Source organism: Botryllus schlosseri, chromosome 15, assembly GCF_051294905.1.
Source record: "Botryllus schlosseri isolate E-star chromosome 15, Bs_hap1, whole genome shotgun sequence".
NCBI lineage: Eukaryota > Metazoa > Chordata > Ascidiacea > Stolidobranchia > Styelidae > Botryllus > Botryllus schlosseri.
This window is the reverse complement of record NC_137250.1, coordinates 579044-597611: the sequence shown is the minus strand read 5'-3', so window position 1 is coordinate 597611 and position 18568 is coordinate 579044. Positions and strand designations below refer to the sequence as shown.

The 18568-nt window shown below is 39.5% G+C and overlaps 2 protein-coding genes across 2 annotated transcripts; one reads left to right on the top strand and one right to left on the bottom strand.

Moving 5' to 3' along the window:
- The first annotated feature begins 871 nt into the window (after positions 1-871).
- LOC145456844 (regulator of G-protein signaling 7-like) lies at positions 872-5136 on the top strand. Its single transcript, XM_080334970.1, has one exon. It carries the CDS (start codon positions 1368-1370, stop codon positions 2763-2765), a length of 1398 nt encoding a protein of 465 aa, XP_080191096.1. The 5' UTR covers positions 872-1367; the 3' UTR covers positions 2766-5136.
- Positions 5137-6777: 1641 nt separating this feature from the next.
- LOC145456845 (serine/threonine-protein kinase H1-like) lies at positions 6778-15191 on the bottom strand. Its single transcript, XM_080334971.1, has 5 exons — positions 15031-15191; positions 12649-13505; positions 11629-11774; positions 8664-8775; positions 6778-7035 (listed from the first exon to the last, which is right to left on the bottom strand). Exons 1-5 carry the CDS (start codon positions 15071-15073, stop codon positions 6967-6969), a joined length of 1227 nt encoding a protein of 408 aa, XP_080191097.1. The 5' UTR covers positions 15074-15191; the 3' UTR covers positions 6778-6966.
- Positions 15192-18568: the final 3377 nt, after the last annotated feature.

The following is an 18568-nucleotide window of genomic DNA, read 5'->3' as shown; positions in this document are numbered from 1 at the left end:
ATTGTGACAATTTTATATGGTCTGAAAAAGCTGAATCAGTGTTAATTTTAAGACTTCATTTCATCAACAAGACTGAAAATGCTGAAAATCCGACCAAATCATTCTCATGTCTTACATTCGAGATCGAATTTGTCTCATTTTTTTTGTAGTGTAGTCATCTAAATGATCAATGACTGATGTCATTGTGATTTTCTTGTCCTATTTTCGTTCATGGCAAACAGAACAGAAGTCACCCATTTAGCAATTTCCATATCTATAATGGTTGTCCTTGGCAGGTGGCACGGTCCGCAGTTGAGCGATCTTTGTTACATTAGCACCTGGTCACCTTTCTCTTTGTGGACAAGCTGACTGAAAACAGATTGTTACAGAGTTGTACAACTTATAGAAAATTCTCAGCTATTACAGATTAGATTTAGAATTAGAGCTATGCAGCATTTTCCAAATTAGACTAGAATTAAAATTGCAACTAAACAGCTAATTTCCAAATTAGATTAGAATTAGAATGATAGCTACACAGTTGATTCCAAATTAGATTAGAATTAGAATGATAGCTACACAGTTGATTCCAAATTAGATTAGAATTAGGATGATAGCTACACAGTTGATTCCAAATTAGATTAGAATTAGAATGATAGCTACACAGTTGATTCCAAATTAGATTAGAATTAGAATGATAGCTACACAGTTGATTCCAAATTAGATTAGAATTAGAATGATAGCTACACAGTTGATTCCAAATTAGATTAGAATTAGAATGATAGCTACACAGTTGATTCCAAATTAGATTAGAATTAGAATGATAGCTACACAGTTGATTCCAAATTAGATTAGAATTAGAATGATAGCTACACAGTTGATTCCAAATTAGATTAGAATTAGAATGATAGCTACACAGTTGATTCCAAATTAGATTAGAATTAGAATGATAGCTACACAGTTGATTCCAAATTAGATTAGAATTAGAATGATAGCTACACAGTTGATTCCAAATGAGATAAGAATTAGAATCACTGAATTTACGAAAACTTTGAAATTCAATCAAGTTCAATTCATATCAAATCAGTGTTGAGTCACGTTAGCATGAACATGACAAATGCCTGGACATTGAGGCTGGCTTGTATCGCATAGATTGCTGAATTCAAAATGAGTTATGAAATATTGCCGATATTGGTACCTTTATTTCAACTCGATTATCGGCAAGCCTGCTTACCATTGTAGTTCATTGTTCCTATACGGCTCCATTTTATGTAGCGTACATGATAGGCCCTATTTATCATCATATAGACTGCATTGTTTCATATACAGCTCTATTATTTACAACAAAAATGGTAGTTTGACATTTAGCACAGTAATTATAATTTGTCACCATGGCAAGCAACGACACTAGCGTCAAAGATTCTCCGAATGTAGCTCTGTACCAGAAAATGGAGGGCGTCATCATGCAGATGAAAGACCCCAACAACGGCGTTCCCATAAAAACGGTCAAAAGCTTCTTGACAAAAATCCCAGACGTTTTCAGCGGTGAAGACGTTGTCGCCTGGTTGATAGATAAAATGCAAATATCCGACCAAGAATCGATACATTTAGGATCTTTAGTCGCCGCGCATGGTTACTTCTTCCCGATTGACGATCATGTCATCACGTTAAAAAACGACGGGACATTCTACCGATTCCAGGACTCGCATTATTGGCCATCGAATGGCTGGGACCCTGAAAATACAGAGTACGCCGTCTACTTGTGCAAAAGAACGATGCAAAATAAGGCAAGACTGGAATTGGCCGATTATGAAGCGGAGAATTTAGCGAGATTACAGAGAACTTTCTCCAAAAGCTGGGAGCAGATTTTCCTGAGAGCCGAACAGGACGCTAAAAAAGATCGGAAACGAGATAAAATGCAACGCAAAATTAACGACAGTCAGGAGAGAGCTTTTTGGGACGTACACCGACCCGTACCTGGCTGCGTCAACACCACAGAGTTAGACATCAAAAAATCATGCTGGTATAAAGACAGAGCTAAAAAGAACGTCTACAATACTTCCCCTCGTAAAGTATCTACGGAAGGTATCGATAAACCGCCCGTTCGTCAACCGACGGAAGATTCTTTAAAACGCGAAATCAAGATTTTACAGCAAAAGCTCGACCGTCACTGTTTAAAAATGTCAAAAGTATGCGAGCGCATGCTTGCGTATTACGAGCAACAAGCCGAGTTCGACCCGCACCTCATAGACCCGGAACGTCACCTGCAAAACCCGTGGATCACAGACGACGACCATTATTTCGAAAGCGGTTCTTCCGGTAAAAACATACCAGTTCACGTGGCCGCGAAGTGGAATTTTTCTTTCGGCGAATTACTCAAGAACGAACAAGGAAAAGCGGAATTTCAGAAATTTCTGGAGAAGGAATTTTCTGGCGAAAATCTAAAGTTTTGGCTCGCGTGTCAGCGTTTGAAGTTGCAGCCGGTCAAAAGCGTCAACGCGACCGTGCATCGCATCTATAACGAGTTTTTAAGCAAGGAATCGGAACACGCCATCAATATCGATTCCAAATGCATGGAGACCACGATGGTCAACATGAAGAATCCCGACCGGTTTTGTTTCGAAGAAGCGCAGGAGCATATCTACCAACTGATGAAGAGCGACAGTTACGCTAGATTCATCAAATCAGATCAATACAAAGCGTTACTGATGCCAAAGAAAGCCGAGGGCAGGCGTCATCGAATGTGGGCCCCCAGAGATTATACTACCCTCACAAATGAGGCCGAGTGATGCGTATGAATATCGTGGACTCTTGCTCAATTTGTGTCCTCCCGATCAACCATTGGCGGGGCACAACGATCGGAGTAATAGAATACGAATTGATTATTGGGATGATTTGTGTCGGGTAGTTAAAGATGATTCTTTCGGAAATGACATACTCTTTCACCGACCGTAACAAGTTGATTGATCTGCGGAAATGATAGTTTCGATACTATCTTCACTGACCACGTCTTCGCAGACAAGTCATTTCCATAACCTCTGCACTACATGTTCCGTATGCTGTGGTACGACACATCTAGACTTCTAGGCTTCCACAGCGGATAATAGGCCTACTATCGAAACTATCATTCTCGCCGATTAATCAACTCTATCAACGGTAAAAGAGTGTAAAATTTCCGTACTACTCAATTCGAGTCATTACAATTAATCCTAAAGTCAGATTCAGAGTACTGGAAACACAGTGCACCGCCCTGCTGGTTGATTCATGCAGCAAATTGTACTCGGGTACCAAATCGAATAAGTTTGACCAACTGTGGACGCATGTTCAACACACAGTAGTTCTGTTAGTGAGAGGTAACGGTATTGTGTTTCCAAATGCTCCTTATCCTGTTCTTTATCTTGCGCTATAGTCGAAAGTGCTTCGATGAGCATTAAAGACCATGAGCATTGTGTTTCCAGACTTATGCACTAGCATGACTTCCAGATCGCAGCCACCAGCTTTAAAAGCCAATGAAACAAAGTTGTGGGAATTGTGCAATATTGGCATTTTTTGCTGAGTTGTATTGCTTAGGAAACTGTGAAGCGGTTGTTGTGGCCTTCTGCATAATGCGGGCTCCTGTACAGTGAAATGTTCTGTGAGGAGAGCTAATGTAGCAGGAATCTAACAATGTTAACCTTTTATATTAGGCTACCCTATCTTGGAATATTTTGGTTTCCTAATACTGGTATCACAGACGGGGCTTGTCTATTTTTTCAATGTCACAAATTTCGGGAGATATTTTACTTGAATAGCATCAATGTCAGGCAACAAATTATGGAATATTTCCTTGTAGTCGCCATTGGTACTGTTCCTAGTAAATAATAAAATATTTGCCAGTAGATCAAGATAATTGCGAACATTGATGCTACTCAAGTAGAATTTTTGACAACACTGAGAAAATAGATCTACCATGTGAATATGTGAGTTCTGCATTGCGTTTTCAGGTAACTCATGTCAAGAATGTAATGCGTCTGCTTCGTCTCTATGGCTTAACTCAGTAAGCATTGCCCAGTCTCAGTTGTTAATGCGGCGCTGGCTGTGTTAGAATTATTAGCGTCACTTTGAGCACGTTGTATAACATGATATTTTGTGTCGTCATTTTTTCTGCGGATTTTCCGTTGTGCTTGCCAGTGTTTTGGTGAATCACTACTCAGATGATTTCTACATGTATTATCAAATGAATATTTCCGAGTCTCACTACGAAAATATCGACCTTGGTAACAGACTGAATCATTCTAGTTGTCTAATTACACTGATTGGATCGGAATGACGGTAATCTAATTCAAATCTAATTTGTCAAATGCTTCCATGCTGTCATTTCAATTCGAATCGAATTTCTTGTTCTCTGAAAATGCTACAGGAGAACGGTATCGTGCAAAACGAGGCAAGCTCGGCGTACAGACATTTGTCATCCTCATAATTTGAGAATTAATTCTGATATGATATGAAATTGTTTTGTTGAAATTTCTATTTCATTCGGAATTCAATTCAGTATCCAGGTTTTCGCGAATTCAGTAATTCTAATTCTAATCAAATTTGATAAAACTGAACGTTTTCTAGCAGCCCAACGGCCATTTTGTACACAATATCCGGTCGGAAGTTGTCCAGTATTTTGCAGAATTTCCTGCAAGGATCAAAATTCGGCGTTCTGCACCACTGGTCATACTGCCAAAGAGTTTTGCTCCCGCAATCATTCCCAACACGATTGGGAACATCATTCAAAATGGTATCCCCTCGCTGCACTTTTCAGGGAAATCTCCAGCCTGGCGTCTACCCAGAGTTATTTACCATAGTTCAAAATATTTCCATATCCTACTATTTCCTTCTTGTTTCCAAGGTATTTAATCATCAAGTTTCTTCTTTTTGATCATGTGTTGAAGTGTTGTCTTGATATTTTCGCACTACTTTCATTGCAAGGCCATTTATGATCACTGATGCCTGACGTCTTCAACGAGAATGGTATAAAACCCATGTTGCAATCTGTTGGAATATGTGAAGGGATCGATTTCTCGCCTCGCAGTAAAACTTTTCTTCACGAGCCGTGTCCATGGCGTATTGTGTTGATGTAGTTCGTGAATCTTTTTTTGTTTCGTGTTAATATAATATGATATTGCGCTCTAACTGCTCGTGTGATTACAGTCTTTTGAACATACTTCTGGGCAAAAAAAACAGTCAAAAGGAACATTCGTTTGGAAATAACTAATTGACTACTTGACAGTTCGGACATGGAAAGTTCGGTAATTCTCTCCCTCACAATTCCGAATAGCCCTTCGCCATCTTAGACGAAGTAATGACTCGAATAGTAATCGGCAGTTTTACCACGGTTGCAACCAAGTCACAAGGTTCTGAATCACAAGTCATTCTCACTTTTATGGTTTGACTCGAGTCATTTCCAATTCACCACCGAGTCCAAACAATTGGGTAGAGCAGACCAGGGCAAAGTGCGGCCCGCGAAAGGTTGCTTGGCATTCAAAACATAAAACTTGCTTTTTGAATGACTAAACCCGTAGGCTGTATCAGATGAACACGAAATTCTATGACTTTGAAGCCTATTCATTAATATACCTAGATTACTCTGCCTACGTACCTGGCATGCGTAATCCAGATTCAAAATAAAAGCTAGTGGCAAAGTATGAGTAGCAATTGAAGTCACGAGAAATCACTATTTCCATATCGTTGAGTTCAAACCTTCTTGACATTGTCACATTACGTATTATACGGTATGTGTTTCAATTTGTGACGTGATATGTTTCGAAATCCCTAATTCGTAGAACAAGTCAATAAGTGCTCGCGATTATTATATGACTCATTGTGTGTGTCATCATATCTATCACCCATCCATACATGATTAACCGGCATGCCAAAAAAAAAGAAAGCCTTAATGTTTCGCACACTGGAGTCGGGGTAAACCCATCCTTTCAGTTTTTGTCGATCATGTCGCCGGATTAGGGATTTTTATTAAAGTCGGTCTTATGACAAAAGCACGAAACACTCGGTGAAGGGAGGGCAGAGTTTAGAAAAACTTCAAGCTTCGCTCACCATAAAGGCTATTTAATTTGCCAACTGCTCGGAAGGCAGCGACCGAGAAAATATGCTTTGTACTATTGGATATACATTTCCGTACAGTGCAAAGCCGAAGTTCATTGAAAATAAATTTCGCGCTCGGCGCGATATGCCCTCCAGCTCCCACTTTTATATTTCACAATTCTCTCATCAACAGCTATAATCTTCCATGCCATCAAACTATCCGTTGGGATTGCTAGCATTCTGGTTGCACTTTTTAATATTGTACTATAGCATGATAATTGGGCGCGAATGTTTTCACTCGGCCCGCCAACGTATTTATTTTTCTCGTTTAGCCTGCGGAGGAAAATAATTGCACACACCTGGAGTGGAGGGTCGAGCACGAGGCATAGTGTTGTGACTCGAGTCCAAGTTAGTGTGTTCAATGTTGAGTTTTGAGTTCAACCCACGTTTTCCAACTCTGCTCGCATTCATAATACCGTAATATTCCTCAGTCCTAATAGTTTCTGGCCGTATTTCCAAGTATCAGGACTGATAGACGAAATACCAATCATCTTGTGACTTCACCATTCTTCGAAGTTACAATAAAATGTCCGTCTCGGCCGTTCTAGTGTCGTGCGGCATAACTCAGTATGACTCGTGATTCAAAGACAACATCTCCCCTAAACTGACTCTTAGGCAAATCCAGCCCCAAACAACCTCAATCACACACGGCACACCCGATACTTCAACAGCACATTTGAGATATATATATATAATTGTGTACCGAGGTTGAACACTGCCGATAAGACATGGTCGACATCACATCGAGGAAGCACCGGATGGAAAAATTCAAAAGGTTAGTGCAACAATAACGTCGGGAACGCTTGTGTGATTAGTGAAAAGGTAAAAATGCAAAAATGATGTAAAACAACAGAAATAAGTGCATTAGTACGGCGGTAGACGGGAGACGCGATTGTACTTTTTCAGCAGATCATCGAGTTCCTTGGCTTTCACCTGGGCAAAGAAGAACCAAAAATAACGTCATGACAGGGTCATTTAAAAAAATCGCAATATACTTGAAACTTCGAACTCTAATAGCTTCCATTTCCACGTTAAAAACGTAGTATTTTTTGAAAATTTGGATTTGTAATAATGGTTTTCATGGTGAGTGGCTCTATAATGAATAATCGAAGAATTGCGAGGATGCCGACTCAGCATTTCATAAACTGGCTAATTCGTGGGGCATCGAAGTCCAATTTTACATCAGCCATATACCCTCAAGTACATTTTGCATCAATTTTTTTGTTGAATCGGAATGCCACATGGATTTTTTTCTACGTGCAGTAGGCCTATGATGTTATTTTCAAGAAAAGTCATTTTGTTTCTGTACATCACTAGTCAACAGTTCATAAGACAGGTAATGTTTCACAATAATTGAGCGAAATTTGAACCAAAACCCGAGGGGGTCCGCCGGGTCCAAAACGGGTCCATGAAGACAAATAGGTTGAGAAACACTGCTGTAGACTATATTACACATACACAGCATGGCAATATTATTCCAATTTTGTTCTAAAATCACATTTTACATAGCCTACTGAGTGGATGTGTTACTATTAGGTAATGAGAAAGTGGAGGTTTATTTAGCAAAAAAATTTCCTGGTGAAACGGTCCAACAAACAAAGTTTGAGTTATACCTATACTCTACTAGTAAGGTTGAAGCTGGAATTAACATATATTAAAGTTGACCAATCCAAGTTCATGTGGACTCAAATAATTTCTAAGTAACTTACACATCTCACAATAGCTATGTGTGATTTTATCTACCGGTATGTATTTGCGTGTTCTCGATTCTCGCTTGGCTAAAACGTTGTTTGTTGCCATTGATACGTTAAGAATTGAAACGTCTGCAATTTTAATTGTTACTGGTACACTCGGTTGAATAGGTTTTATTTTGAATCCGGATTACGCTTAGGACGTGACTAGGCTTAGCACAAACGCTACATAAAGAAACAGGCTAGAGCAAATACGTTCCGTGTTTGGTTGACACAGCTTACTGTCTCAGATCACACATTAAGATTCAAAATTCAAAAGTAGCATATGTTTCATTTTCTAAATTCCAAGGCACTCGAATCTGAATGGTGTATGAATTGTAAAGACTCAAGCTGAGTTAGCGGGAGATGATTTTTTGGAGTACTGAAATTATGCGATTAAGTTAATATATGGCAATGATCCAATGATATTCATAGTTTTAATACTATTTTCCACCATGAAGGCTGTAAACCTTGATTGGTCATATCACAGCATACAAAACAAAGCAACACACGTTACTGGAAACGGCATATCTGCGAAGTTGTGATCGACCGACAGCATTGTGACAAAGTGCGGCGAATTAGGTATAGTCGAAAAAATACAAACTTATCTTGACTCGAGTGATGATTTTCTCAAAATACGGGAATGACACGACTCGAGTCATTGCGCATGGCTCAAACCAAGTCACATGACTCGAGACTCAGACAACCAAGACGACATTTCATTGCAACTTCGAAGAACAGTAAGAAACAACGGTATTGGGATTTCATCTATTGGTACTTGAAACTTTAAAACGCGAGCTGTCCAAACTGAGAGTAATTCTCAAAAATTACCTTTCGATGCTGCGATCTCAACGATCGATTCGATTTTGCGGATTTGCTGCTGTGAGCCGACTTGTTGCTGTTCCTGGATGACGCCCTTTTCAGCAGATTTTGAGATATGGACCTGGGATAAAGAGTCGGGCATTTCAAAAAATAGAATATAGATCAGTATTAAGATCAAAACAATTTCACTCCGGTGGAAATTTCACCGAAAGTAGCCGCTGTATTAGAAATATCCGCTAGAAGAGGGATAACTAACACTTACAATGAAGTAAAAATCTATTCACGTGCTAATACGATGGCTATGCTTGTTTATGCAAACATCATTATATATATCCGACTGAAACGATATTTAATAGTAATTGTTGACAAACATACCCATTTTCATTCAAATGAAAAAAAACATGTTCATATACCCATTGCGATACAAATACTAATACAATTCTGATTGCACTTATGGAATATGAAAATGGCGTTTCAAAAAACGACAAGGCGCTTTGTGAATAAATGAGCTGTTTTTATGCAAAACAACCTTTTCTGGCTCCCGAATGGATCGACTACCCAGTACCCACCTACATTTGTTTACAGCGAATCCTGAGACGTATTGTTGAAGTGTAAGTTGAATTTCAGAAAATGTGCTCATGATTTGCGGCACGATTTCTAGTTGATTTGAAACGGATCAAAGAATTTTATTCAAACATAGCCGCCCGGTTATGATGTGATCATTACATTATTCATAGGCAATGCCATGATTGGTTCTACGCTGTTTTGATCGTGTCTGTAAGTAGCTGTGTAACTCTCAGGGTTGTAATGACTCGAGTCAAGATTTTCTGATGACTCGATGTGACTTGAGTCATTATCTCAAAATACGGAAATGACTCGACTCGAATCAATCTGTGTATCAACTCGACTTGGACTCAATCATTGCGCATGACTTGAACCAAGTCATATGACTCAAGACTTAGGCAGCCAAGACCGACATTTCATTGTAATTTCGAAGAATAGCAAAGTAAGCACCCTATTGGGATTTCGTCTATCGGCACTGGTGGCCTACTTGAAAATGCGACCAGGAACTGCTAAAAGTGAGGAAAATGAGTATATTATAAATTCGAACCATTCGATATCACCAAACGGAGTTATAAAAAGTGGGTTTAACATGACTTCAACTAGAAACTGAGCAGTCAACACAATGACTTGGACTCAAGTCATAATACCATGACTCAGACTAGATAGACCCTCTGCTCGCTGACTTGACTCAGTGGTGAATTGAAAGTGACTCGACTTGACTGGAGTCAAACAATAAAAGTGAGATTGACTTGTGACTCGGAGCCTTGTGACTTGGTTGCTGTAGCTTTTTCCGACTCGCATCAATTACGGTACCGATGTGGTTACGATTTTAGAAAACTTGTACTGCGACTGAAAAGTATTCAGTTTTCTGTCAAAACAAGGCCTGGAATAGGCACTTAACCTTTTTACTAGTAAAACAGCACTTCTATTTCAAAGCGGGTGCCTGCGCAAGTGGGAGAGCTAGCCACAAATTGGGCGATTGCGGGGCCCTGAGAGTAAACGTGGTCGGTATGCCTATGGGAAACTGTTTGTAAAAATCCGTAAATAAAGAGCTCTCGCTCTCTCTGTGTACCAAAGTCAAATTTATGAATATGTGATCACGTCATTCGCGATCGTACCAGGTGCATTCAATCGAAAATCGTCACCAACGTTATCCATATATGTTCATTGTTATGCAACGTTGAGTTTTCTAACCAACCAAGCAATCAATCCAACAACGAAAAGGCAACACCCAGTTACACTAATTGTACATGGTTTTCACTGATTGTATCTATCCGGGGATTTGTACAAAAGATGTTTCTGACATAGTGCACATCGCGCTGTCTTTGCACATCGCGCTGTCAATAAATTAAGAGTGACTGTGCAATAGGGCTGTTTAAGAAAAACTTTTCCTTCAGATATCACTGGCTACTTGATAAAATTGTTAGGTCGGTTAAAAAAACGCTGCACACCAACTTTGGCTCCATTCCAACCAGTAGAAGCTAGATTCGTGCAGTAGAACGTTTTGAATTTATCATTAAAAAACAAAAAAATAAAATGTTAAAATTGTTCTGCCGACCCCATAACATTGTTAGGCTGTCAGTAGAGATGATGCATACCAAATTTGGCTCAATTCCAACCACTAGAAGCGAAGTTATTGTAGTAGAAAAATTTGGATTTGAATAAAATGCAATTTACGGTGACTAGCTCTTTGATTATTTATTATAAAATCATATAATTAGAAATTCTTCAACTGCAATAACTTCGCTTCTAGAGATTGGAATTGAGCCAAATTTGGTATGCATCATCTCTACTGACAGCCTAACAATGTTATGGGGTCGGCAGAAAAATTTTAACATTTTATTTTTTTGTTTTTTAATGATAAATTCACAACTTTCTACTGCACGAATCTAGCTTCTACTCGTTGGAATTAAGCCAAAGTTGGTGTGCAGCATTTTTTTTAACCAACTTAACAATTTTATCAAGTAGCCAGTGAAATCTGAAGGTAAAGTTTTTTTTGACCAGCCCTACTGTGCAATGAACCAAACAAGTTTTGTTCAGGAGTAGGAGAGAGAGAGATTTATTTCTTCGTCAACCGGAATAAACAGAATGAGTATGCAAAAAATACTCAAAACAAAAAACACATACACAGTAATAATAGCTCTATAACGGTACAGACCAGGGACCAGGAGGGGGCTTATGGGGGCGTTTGATACCTGGTTTGCGGTCGAAGGGGCTTTGTGTAAAAATGTTTGGGAAACACTGGTGTCAGTTATAAGAAATAGATCAATATTCCCAATCTAATCAGTAAGCACAGATTGTAGTTCTCTGACTATCTACTAGCGTGATGTGTCGTCACGAAAATTGCCGGTATTTTTTACCGGCCAATAGCAATAGCAGTCCTGAGATAGTATACTAAAATCAGACAAACCTCTGCAAATTCCTGGTGGAGAGGTTCCCGAAATTGGTGATCCAGGAGTGCTGCAACGCGGCCGTGCATGACATTCTTTTCTTTGGATCCGGTGTCAAGAACGATTTCACAAACTTCTTCGCAGTTTCAGACACTTGCGGCCAAGGCTGTGAACAAGAATGGTGACTGGACTGCAGCTTCATGGCGACACAACAATGATTGGGCTAACCAGTAAGACATTCTTATGCATAGGTGGTAGTTCACACATTTCTGAGTCAATTTGTGTACCGACTCGACTTCGACTCGACTTGTGATCGAGTCATGTTGGATGACTCGAACCAAGTCATATGACTTGAGACTAGGACGGCTAAGACAGACATTTCACTGTAACTTCGAAGAATAGTAAAGTCACCACATGATGGTATTTCGTCTATCAGCCCTGATACTTGGAAAATAGGGCCAGGAACTGTCAGGACTGAGGAAAATTACGATGTTATGAATATGCGAGCAATTCGATATCACTCGAGCAGAGTTGAAAAAGTGGGTTGAACCGGATTGAGCTCAAAACTAAGCAGTGAACATAATGACTTGTCCTCGACTCTGAGTTGGTGGTGAATTGAATATGACTCGACTTGACTCGAGTCAAAATTATATAGCCTAAGCGAGATTGACTTGCGACTCGAAACCTTTTGACTTGGTTACAACCCTGATTACCGCTAGACAGTTTTTCTTTCAAAATTAGAATTGACTCACTGAATTCGCGAAAACTTCGAGATTGAATCAAGTCGAGTTCGTATCAAATCAGAGTCCGTTTCGCATTTTTGGCATTTTCAGGGGAACCAGAAATTAGATTACAATCAAAATGTGAGCACAGAGGCATTTCGCAAATTACACGCGAACTAAATTGCTGGCACTTGACTCTAATTAGTCGAATTAAACGACTTGACTCATCTAGTTGTTCTGGAGCCTGGGTCGGTCAAGGTTAGGATAACGGGGCAGCGCTAGTCTTGAATTCACTGGCAACCAAGCAAATCAACTTACCTCGCCGTCGAAATTATACTCTGCATTCAGAATCTTATGATACAATTTTGTTTTGTTTTCATCATCGAAAGGCATTGTTCCGCTCAGTAAGATATAGCTGATCACCCCCACGGACCAGCAATCCACCATATTTGTGTACGGCTCCCTCAGCAAGACCTCGGGCGCGATATACTCCGGAGTACCGCAAGTGGTTTTCATCATGATTTCGTCACTCGCTTTACGAGAGAAAGCTAATCCAAAATCGGTGATGAGAAGCTTTGAATCGTTCCCGGGATGGTAATAAAGTAGATTTTCCGGTTTTAAATCGCGATGCGTGATGCCTAGACTGTGTAAATAACGTAGTCCTTCTAGCACCATTTGCAAAGCTTTGGTCGCATCCATTTCCGTAAAACTACCGTGCTTTATGATACGATCGAACAGCTCGCCACCCGTCGCTAACTCCATCACCATGTAGATTTTATCGGGAGCCTCAAACACTTCGATAAGCTGTACTATGTACGGATGTCTGACTCTACGTAGTACTCTTAATTCAGAGTCAGCGGCAGAGCGTCCTTCTCTTTGCTTGACCTCTATCATCTTGATAGCGTACGGTTGCTTTGTGCCTTTATGTTCGGCGCGGACGACTCTGCTGAAACTGCCTTTTCCGATCAGAGCTTTCACGTCGTATTTTGCGATGACTCGTTGATCGAATTTTTCCCGATATTTCGCGATTTTGTTAGCTTGCGATCCTTTCTGTTTTTTGTCATCGTTTTCGTCGCTACTTTTGGAACCTTCCGCGGTTTTCGAGAACGCATATTTGGCGGCGGTTCCGGTGTTTTTGGCCCCATCTTGTTTGGTCGCGCCGTCCCTCGCTACATCTAAAAAGATGTTTGAGTCGTAAATTGGCTGCATATTAAGGCTACTAACATACTTGTACGCACTACAGATCTAGTTTAGCAGACTGTCAACTAACCAGTAGTTTTAGTTCTAGTTGCGTGAGGATCTTGAAAGTGAATAGTTCTAGTTCTGAGTTCTCAAAAGCGAGTAGTTCTTCGGTTGCGGATGTTTAAAAGTGAATAGCTCTAGTTCTAGTTGCGCATTTAAGCATGAATGAGTTGCCGAACAAATACAAAACACGTGTCGTCATTTAGTGTGAATCGTGATACCGGTGTTCTGCTGTGTTGTGTCCTTGCAGCCATTGCTAGCTCAGAGTCCTCACTACTAACAGTGGGGTATACCTCCCAAAGTCTCATTTCACACTTCAAACCACGTCCTTTTGAAATGCCAATTCTATCGCCGATATTTCTTCGCTCGTTTGTAATTCAGTAATTAGTAAGCTGTGTTTAAGTTTGTTACGGTAGTTGAGTAGTCTTAAAGGTTGTTCATTTTAATTCTAGTTGCGAGACTTCAGAAGGGAGTAGTTCTAGTTGTAGTTTTGAAAAGTGAGTAGTTCTAGTTCTCGCTTCAGTCACACATTTTAAAATCCAGTAGTTTGCACAAGTCTCGCTATGACGAATGTCGTATGGTGTGAACCTCTGAAAGGTTCAGGTTCGTGACGTCATATTGCTAATTCCAACCCTATATTTCAGTGAAGTGATAGCCTATATTACTGTATACGATACCTAGCGGCGACTCGGGTAACATAATGCCAAAATACTGAAGTAATGTTGACGTTTTGAACGTCTTAAATGTATCAACTGAGGCAATCAAATGCTATAATAATCCCATGAAATCAGTAACTTCCGTCTCTTTGCCAACCATATCGACGAGGACTTGCATGGGAATATGAGCTTACGCCTCAATGCAACGGTCTAGGCCAGACCGGACAATGTAGGCCTATTTGGCTTCTGAGTATTGCTACGTTGATATTGGGCAGAGTGTAAAACGGTTTTCTATATTTACTACCGATATTACCCCATTAACAAGTTATACAGCAGTAGCCAACACCCGAATCGCACGGATTTGGTTTTTATGATACGGTAAACATATAAAGTCAAGATTGATGCAGTAAGCCTGCTATATTTTTTACAGCAGACAACGATATCAATTCCATTGATTGGTTGAATAAGCATCATTCGCTGACTACATGTAGCCTATTTCGCTCTTCATGTTGTGTGATTGCGGGTCAGGCTCACAGCATAGAATCGAGTCACTACATATTCACAAACGGAAATCTGGATATTCCGAGCAAACTTCTGTAACAAAGCAAAATATTTGAGATTGTCAGGGTGCATGCTCGTATAGTGTTGACTTTTTTATGCTGATAGTGTCATGCATAATGTGAAAGTTGCAATATATGAAAAAGGTTCACAGTGCAGAGCCTACCACGGTTCGTTTGTAAATGTGAACCTCTAAATTTGTAAGGTTCACACACAGAACGCGAACGCCATCCCTAGTCGTTACCTTTGTTCAAATCCGGAATGACCTTACTGTGTCCGCAACCCATGAATGTCGTTGTGTTGCATCACAACTAAAACCTCTGTGACATCACAATGTTGTCCATTGGCAAATTGGAATGGACCGCAACTAGTTAATTTAACAAGGCTGTAAATGTTGAACGACCCGGTTACAAATAGCAGTCACCATTCATGTCTTATAAATTTTGATAAACAGTGCGACAAATATAAAGCAGTTTATATCTTGAAACATGTGAAATGGAATCGATCAAAGTAAATATATATTCCGGCTCATGTTACGTGATCACATCTCCTTTCATACTGAATCCAAAAATATAATATTGCATTATATTACTATTATTTCCGTCAACGTACTTTACACAGACATCTGTTTATTTTCAGAATTTAGGCAGAAATAAAGGGTTTTACAAGAAAACCTTTGTGATCGATTCGCGGTTGGAGAAAACATTCACAGCCATTTCCCTATGTACCAGTGGTTCTCGACTGGGGGTCCGCTAAGCATTTCCAGGAGGTCGGCAAAGCCTTAAAATTTGCAAAATTTTAATTTCTTATATTAGCGGATTCACGAGGCAGTTTGTGCTTCATTACGGCTAAAACTTCATTACTCACATCAACAGAATGGCCGTCTTAGATGAAATACTCTACAGTGAAAACTCATTTTAATTTCCGATAGCCTACTGATACGAACATATTGATGTTTAGCGATGTTTTGTTGGGGTATGTGGAAAAATAGTTGCAGTTGGAGAAGTAAGGTCGAGGTGACTTCGAAAAGTTTTTAAAAATCCATTTACACCTGTGATATACATAACCGCTATTCCATTATAACTTCAAGATGAGCTGCTAGATAGAAATGACTAGGCTGGGCTGGACGTTATATGTCCATTAAAAATCTGTTTCCCTGTGTTGGTGCTATCGTCATGTGTTGCGATCATACTTAAAGATGTTATTGGAAGCGTTTCCCGTTATTATTACATTCGCCGCCCCCTATCTTAGTGGAAATGGATTTTCGGCACTTGCTCGTATCAAATCGAAGGCACGTAATTTCAAGACACGACCACGTATTAAAGAAATGCAGCTGCAGAGGCAGAATTCGCTTTGAAATAATTTAAGCCGACGCAATTTCTACATAAATAGTGTGATGTTATTATCAAGAAAAGTCATTTTGTTGCAGTTTATAACTATAGCATTCAGTTATATTTGCACAGGAACAATGGCAGTTGCACGATAATAGCGCTACATTTGAAGAAAAAAAACGTGGGGGTCCGTGACGACAAAAAAGTTGAGAACCACTGCTATATACGAAGCTTTTGAAAATTCCCGAATGAAGCACGAAAAATATGACGTTACATATTCAAATAAGATCGCCATGATGCGTAATTTGAATACTGCAACACATAATACATTTATATTCACAATTTATGCACTCAAGTCTAAGTCATTGATATAAAATGAAGGTCACTCTCGATGAGAGTCAGTCGAAAAGCTTAAAAAGCTAATACATTGTGAAATCAAATATTCACAGCCCGATTTCTCATTTCTATGTCTGAGAACTATATAGATATTATAGTACTAGTAGCAGATTTTGACTAACTGGTTCATTATATAGTTGTAATTGGTATATATTTGTGCTTGTGGAAAGAGGAAACCTTAAGAAGAGAGAAACTGACACTACCAACATATTTTATGTAGCCGACAAACAGACACGAAACACAACAAAGTGATATTGCAAAATTATAATGATCCTAATATTACATAATAATATATTTATATAATGTTACTATTGCATACAATTAAGCATTGTAGGCTGTAGCCTTTCCGCAGACGTGGATGTTTGCGAAATATATCGCTTCGACGTACGCAGCCACAGGCAATGGATAATAATGAATAGCAAATGTCTGTACCAAGATTGGCTCCTTTCACAATGTAGACACTGTACGGTCCTCCTGTAACATTTTAAGTTTCAAGAGAACCGGAAATTTGATAGATATTACAGAGCTTATAGAAACATTTCGCAAATCAGATTAGGAGCATGGAAACATTCACAAGTTGGATGGGAATTAGATTAACGGTATTTCGTTCTAATTAGCCAACTAAAATGATCTAGTTGTACACGTCTGATTTAGGGATTAATGTCGATGACAATTGTCAACTGACTGAATGTTCTCACATTCCCCACAGGCCACAGCATTATAATCAAAATCACCGGTTACAATGAATTTTGCGATGTGGAGCAGCTATAAGATTACCTTATTTCTTGCCAAATGTAACATTCGTTCAATAACGGTGCAAAACCAGGCGCTTCTTCGTTATACGATCAGAGAGAGTGAGTGCTCCCCACGGCACCTATAAACAATGTTCCCATTGAACATGATACAATGTGACGTGTTCCACATGATATCAAGCTGTGCTGCCCCTGAACTCGATATTTTTTCTACGCAGGCGACCTGGGTTCGATTCTCGCCAGTACCCTCTTTCTGTGAGTCGCTGCTGAGAGATCTGGTGATGGGCATGGAGATTCAAGCAAATGAGAAGCAGCAAGGATTAGAGTATGAATGACGATAACCAAAAGACTTATTTTTATATTCAATGAACACAGTGCGAAAGTGATTTTACTCGTATTTCGCATAGTCATTATGCTGTAAAGATACATTAGCGTCGTATTGGAAGTTCGGCATTGCTCACACGATCGCTAGTTATGTCGGCTGATTAATTAAACTAATTATATTCAGTGATTCAATCACACAATATAGTATATATGCAACAATACTGTGACAGATAGAGTGACTCGGACTTGAGCCGCTAGTGAATTCTTGAGAGATTGACCTGCGACTCGGAACCTTCTGACTTGGTCACGACCCTGGAAACGGCTAGGAGTAGTCTTAAGATCAGACACCCACCTGGGCCTAGGCCAGTGGTTCTTAACCTGGGGGTAATTACCCCCAAAGGGGTAATTCACCAATTTCCGGGGGGTAATAACATATTTCACGAACTTTTGACGCTGCACTGAAATATTTTCAAACGTAAATATGAATGTAGGCTAAGATGAATTTTTGCGTGCTTGTATATATTTTGTTTCACTCAACACACCATGCCTACTGTGATATCATTGTAACCACTAGTGATTATGAATAACAGGGTCAAATGTAGTTAGCATAGTGCTAGGTATATTGAATTTATTTCGCAGTAGTGCGAATCATATTATATTGTTACGCATGCTGGCAAATTGAAGGACAACAAGGGGAGTCTAGGTTCAGGTTTACAGCTATAATGCAATAACAATATCCAAGAAATATAATTGTTAGTATTGAAAAGTGTAGTGGCCTAGCCTAGTCAGAAAAATTAAGTCTGACATCATAAAATGCTTTCGGAGAAACGAGGGGAAGATATTGGAAACCTTGTGGGTTCGGCTTCAAAATGAATAACCAATCTTTGTCATAATGGCATTTAAACTTGCTGATTGAATTTCCTTCAACTTATTGCGGTGAAATAGGATTTTCTGCAATGGTATCTATCAAAACCAAAAA

Coding starts and splice junctions, on each gene's coding strand:
- LOC145456845 (XM_080334971.1), bottom strand. CDS start 15,073: ATGGGTTGCGGACACAGTAAGGTCATTCCGGATTTGAACAAAG. Junction 13,506..15,030: donor CATTCCGGATTTGAACAAAG/GTAACGACTAGG, acceptor ACATCTTTTTAG/ATGTAGCGAGGGACGGCGCG. Junction 11,775..12,648: donor AGTATAATTTCGACGGCGAG/GTAAGTTGATTT, acceptor TCTTGTTCACAG/CCTTGGCCGCAAGTGTCTGA.
- LOC145456844 (XM_080334970.1), top strand. CDS start 1,368: ATGGCAAGCAACGACACTAGCGTCAAAGATTCTCCGAATGTAGCTCTG.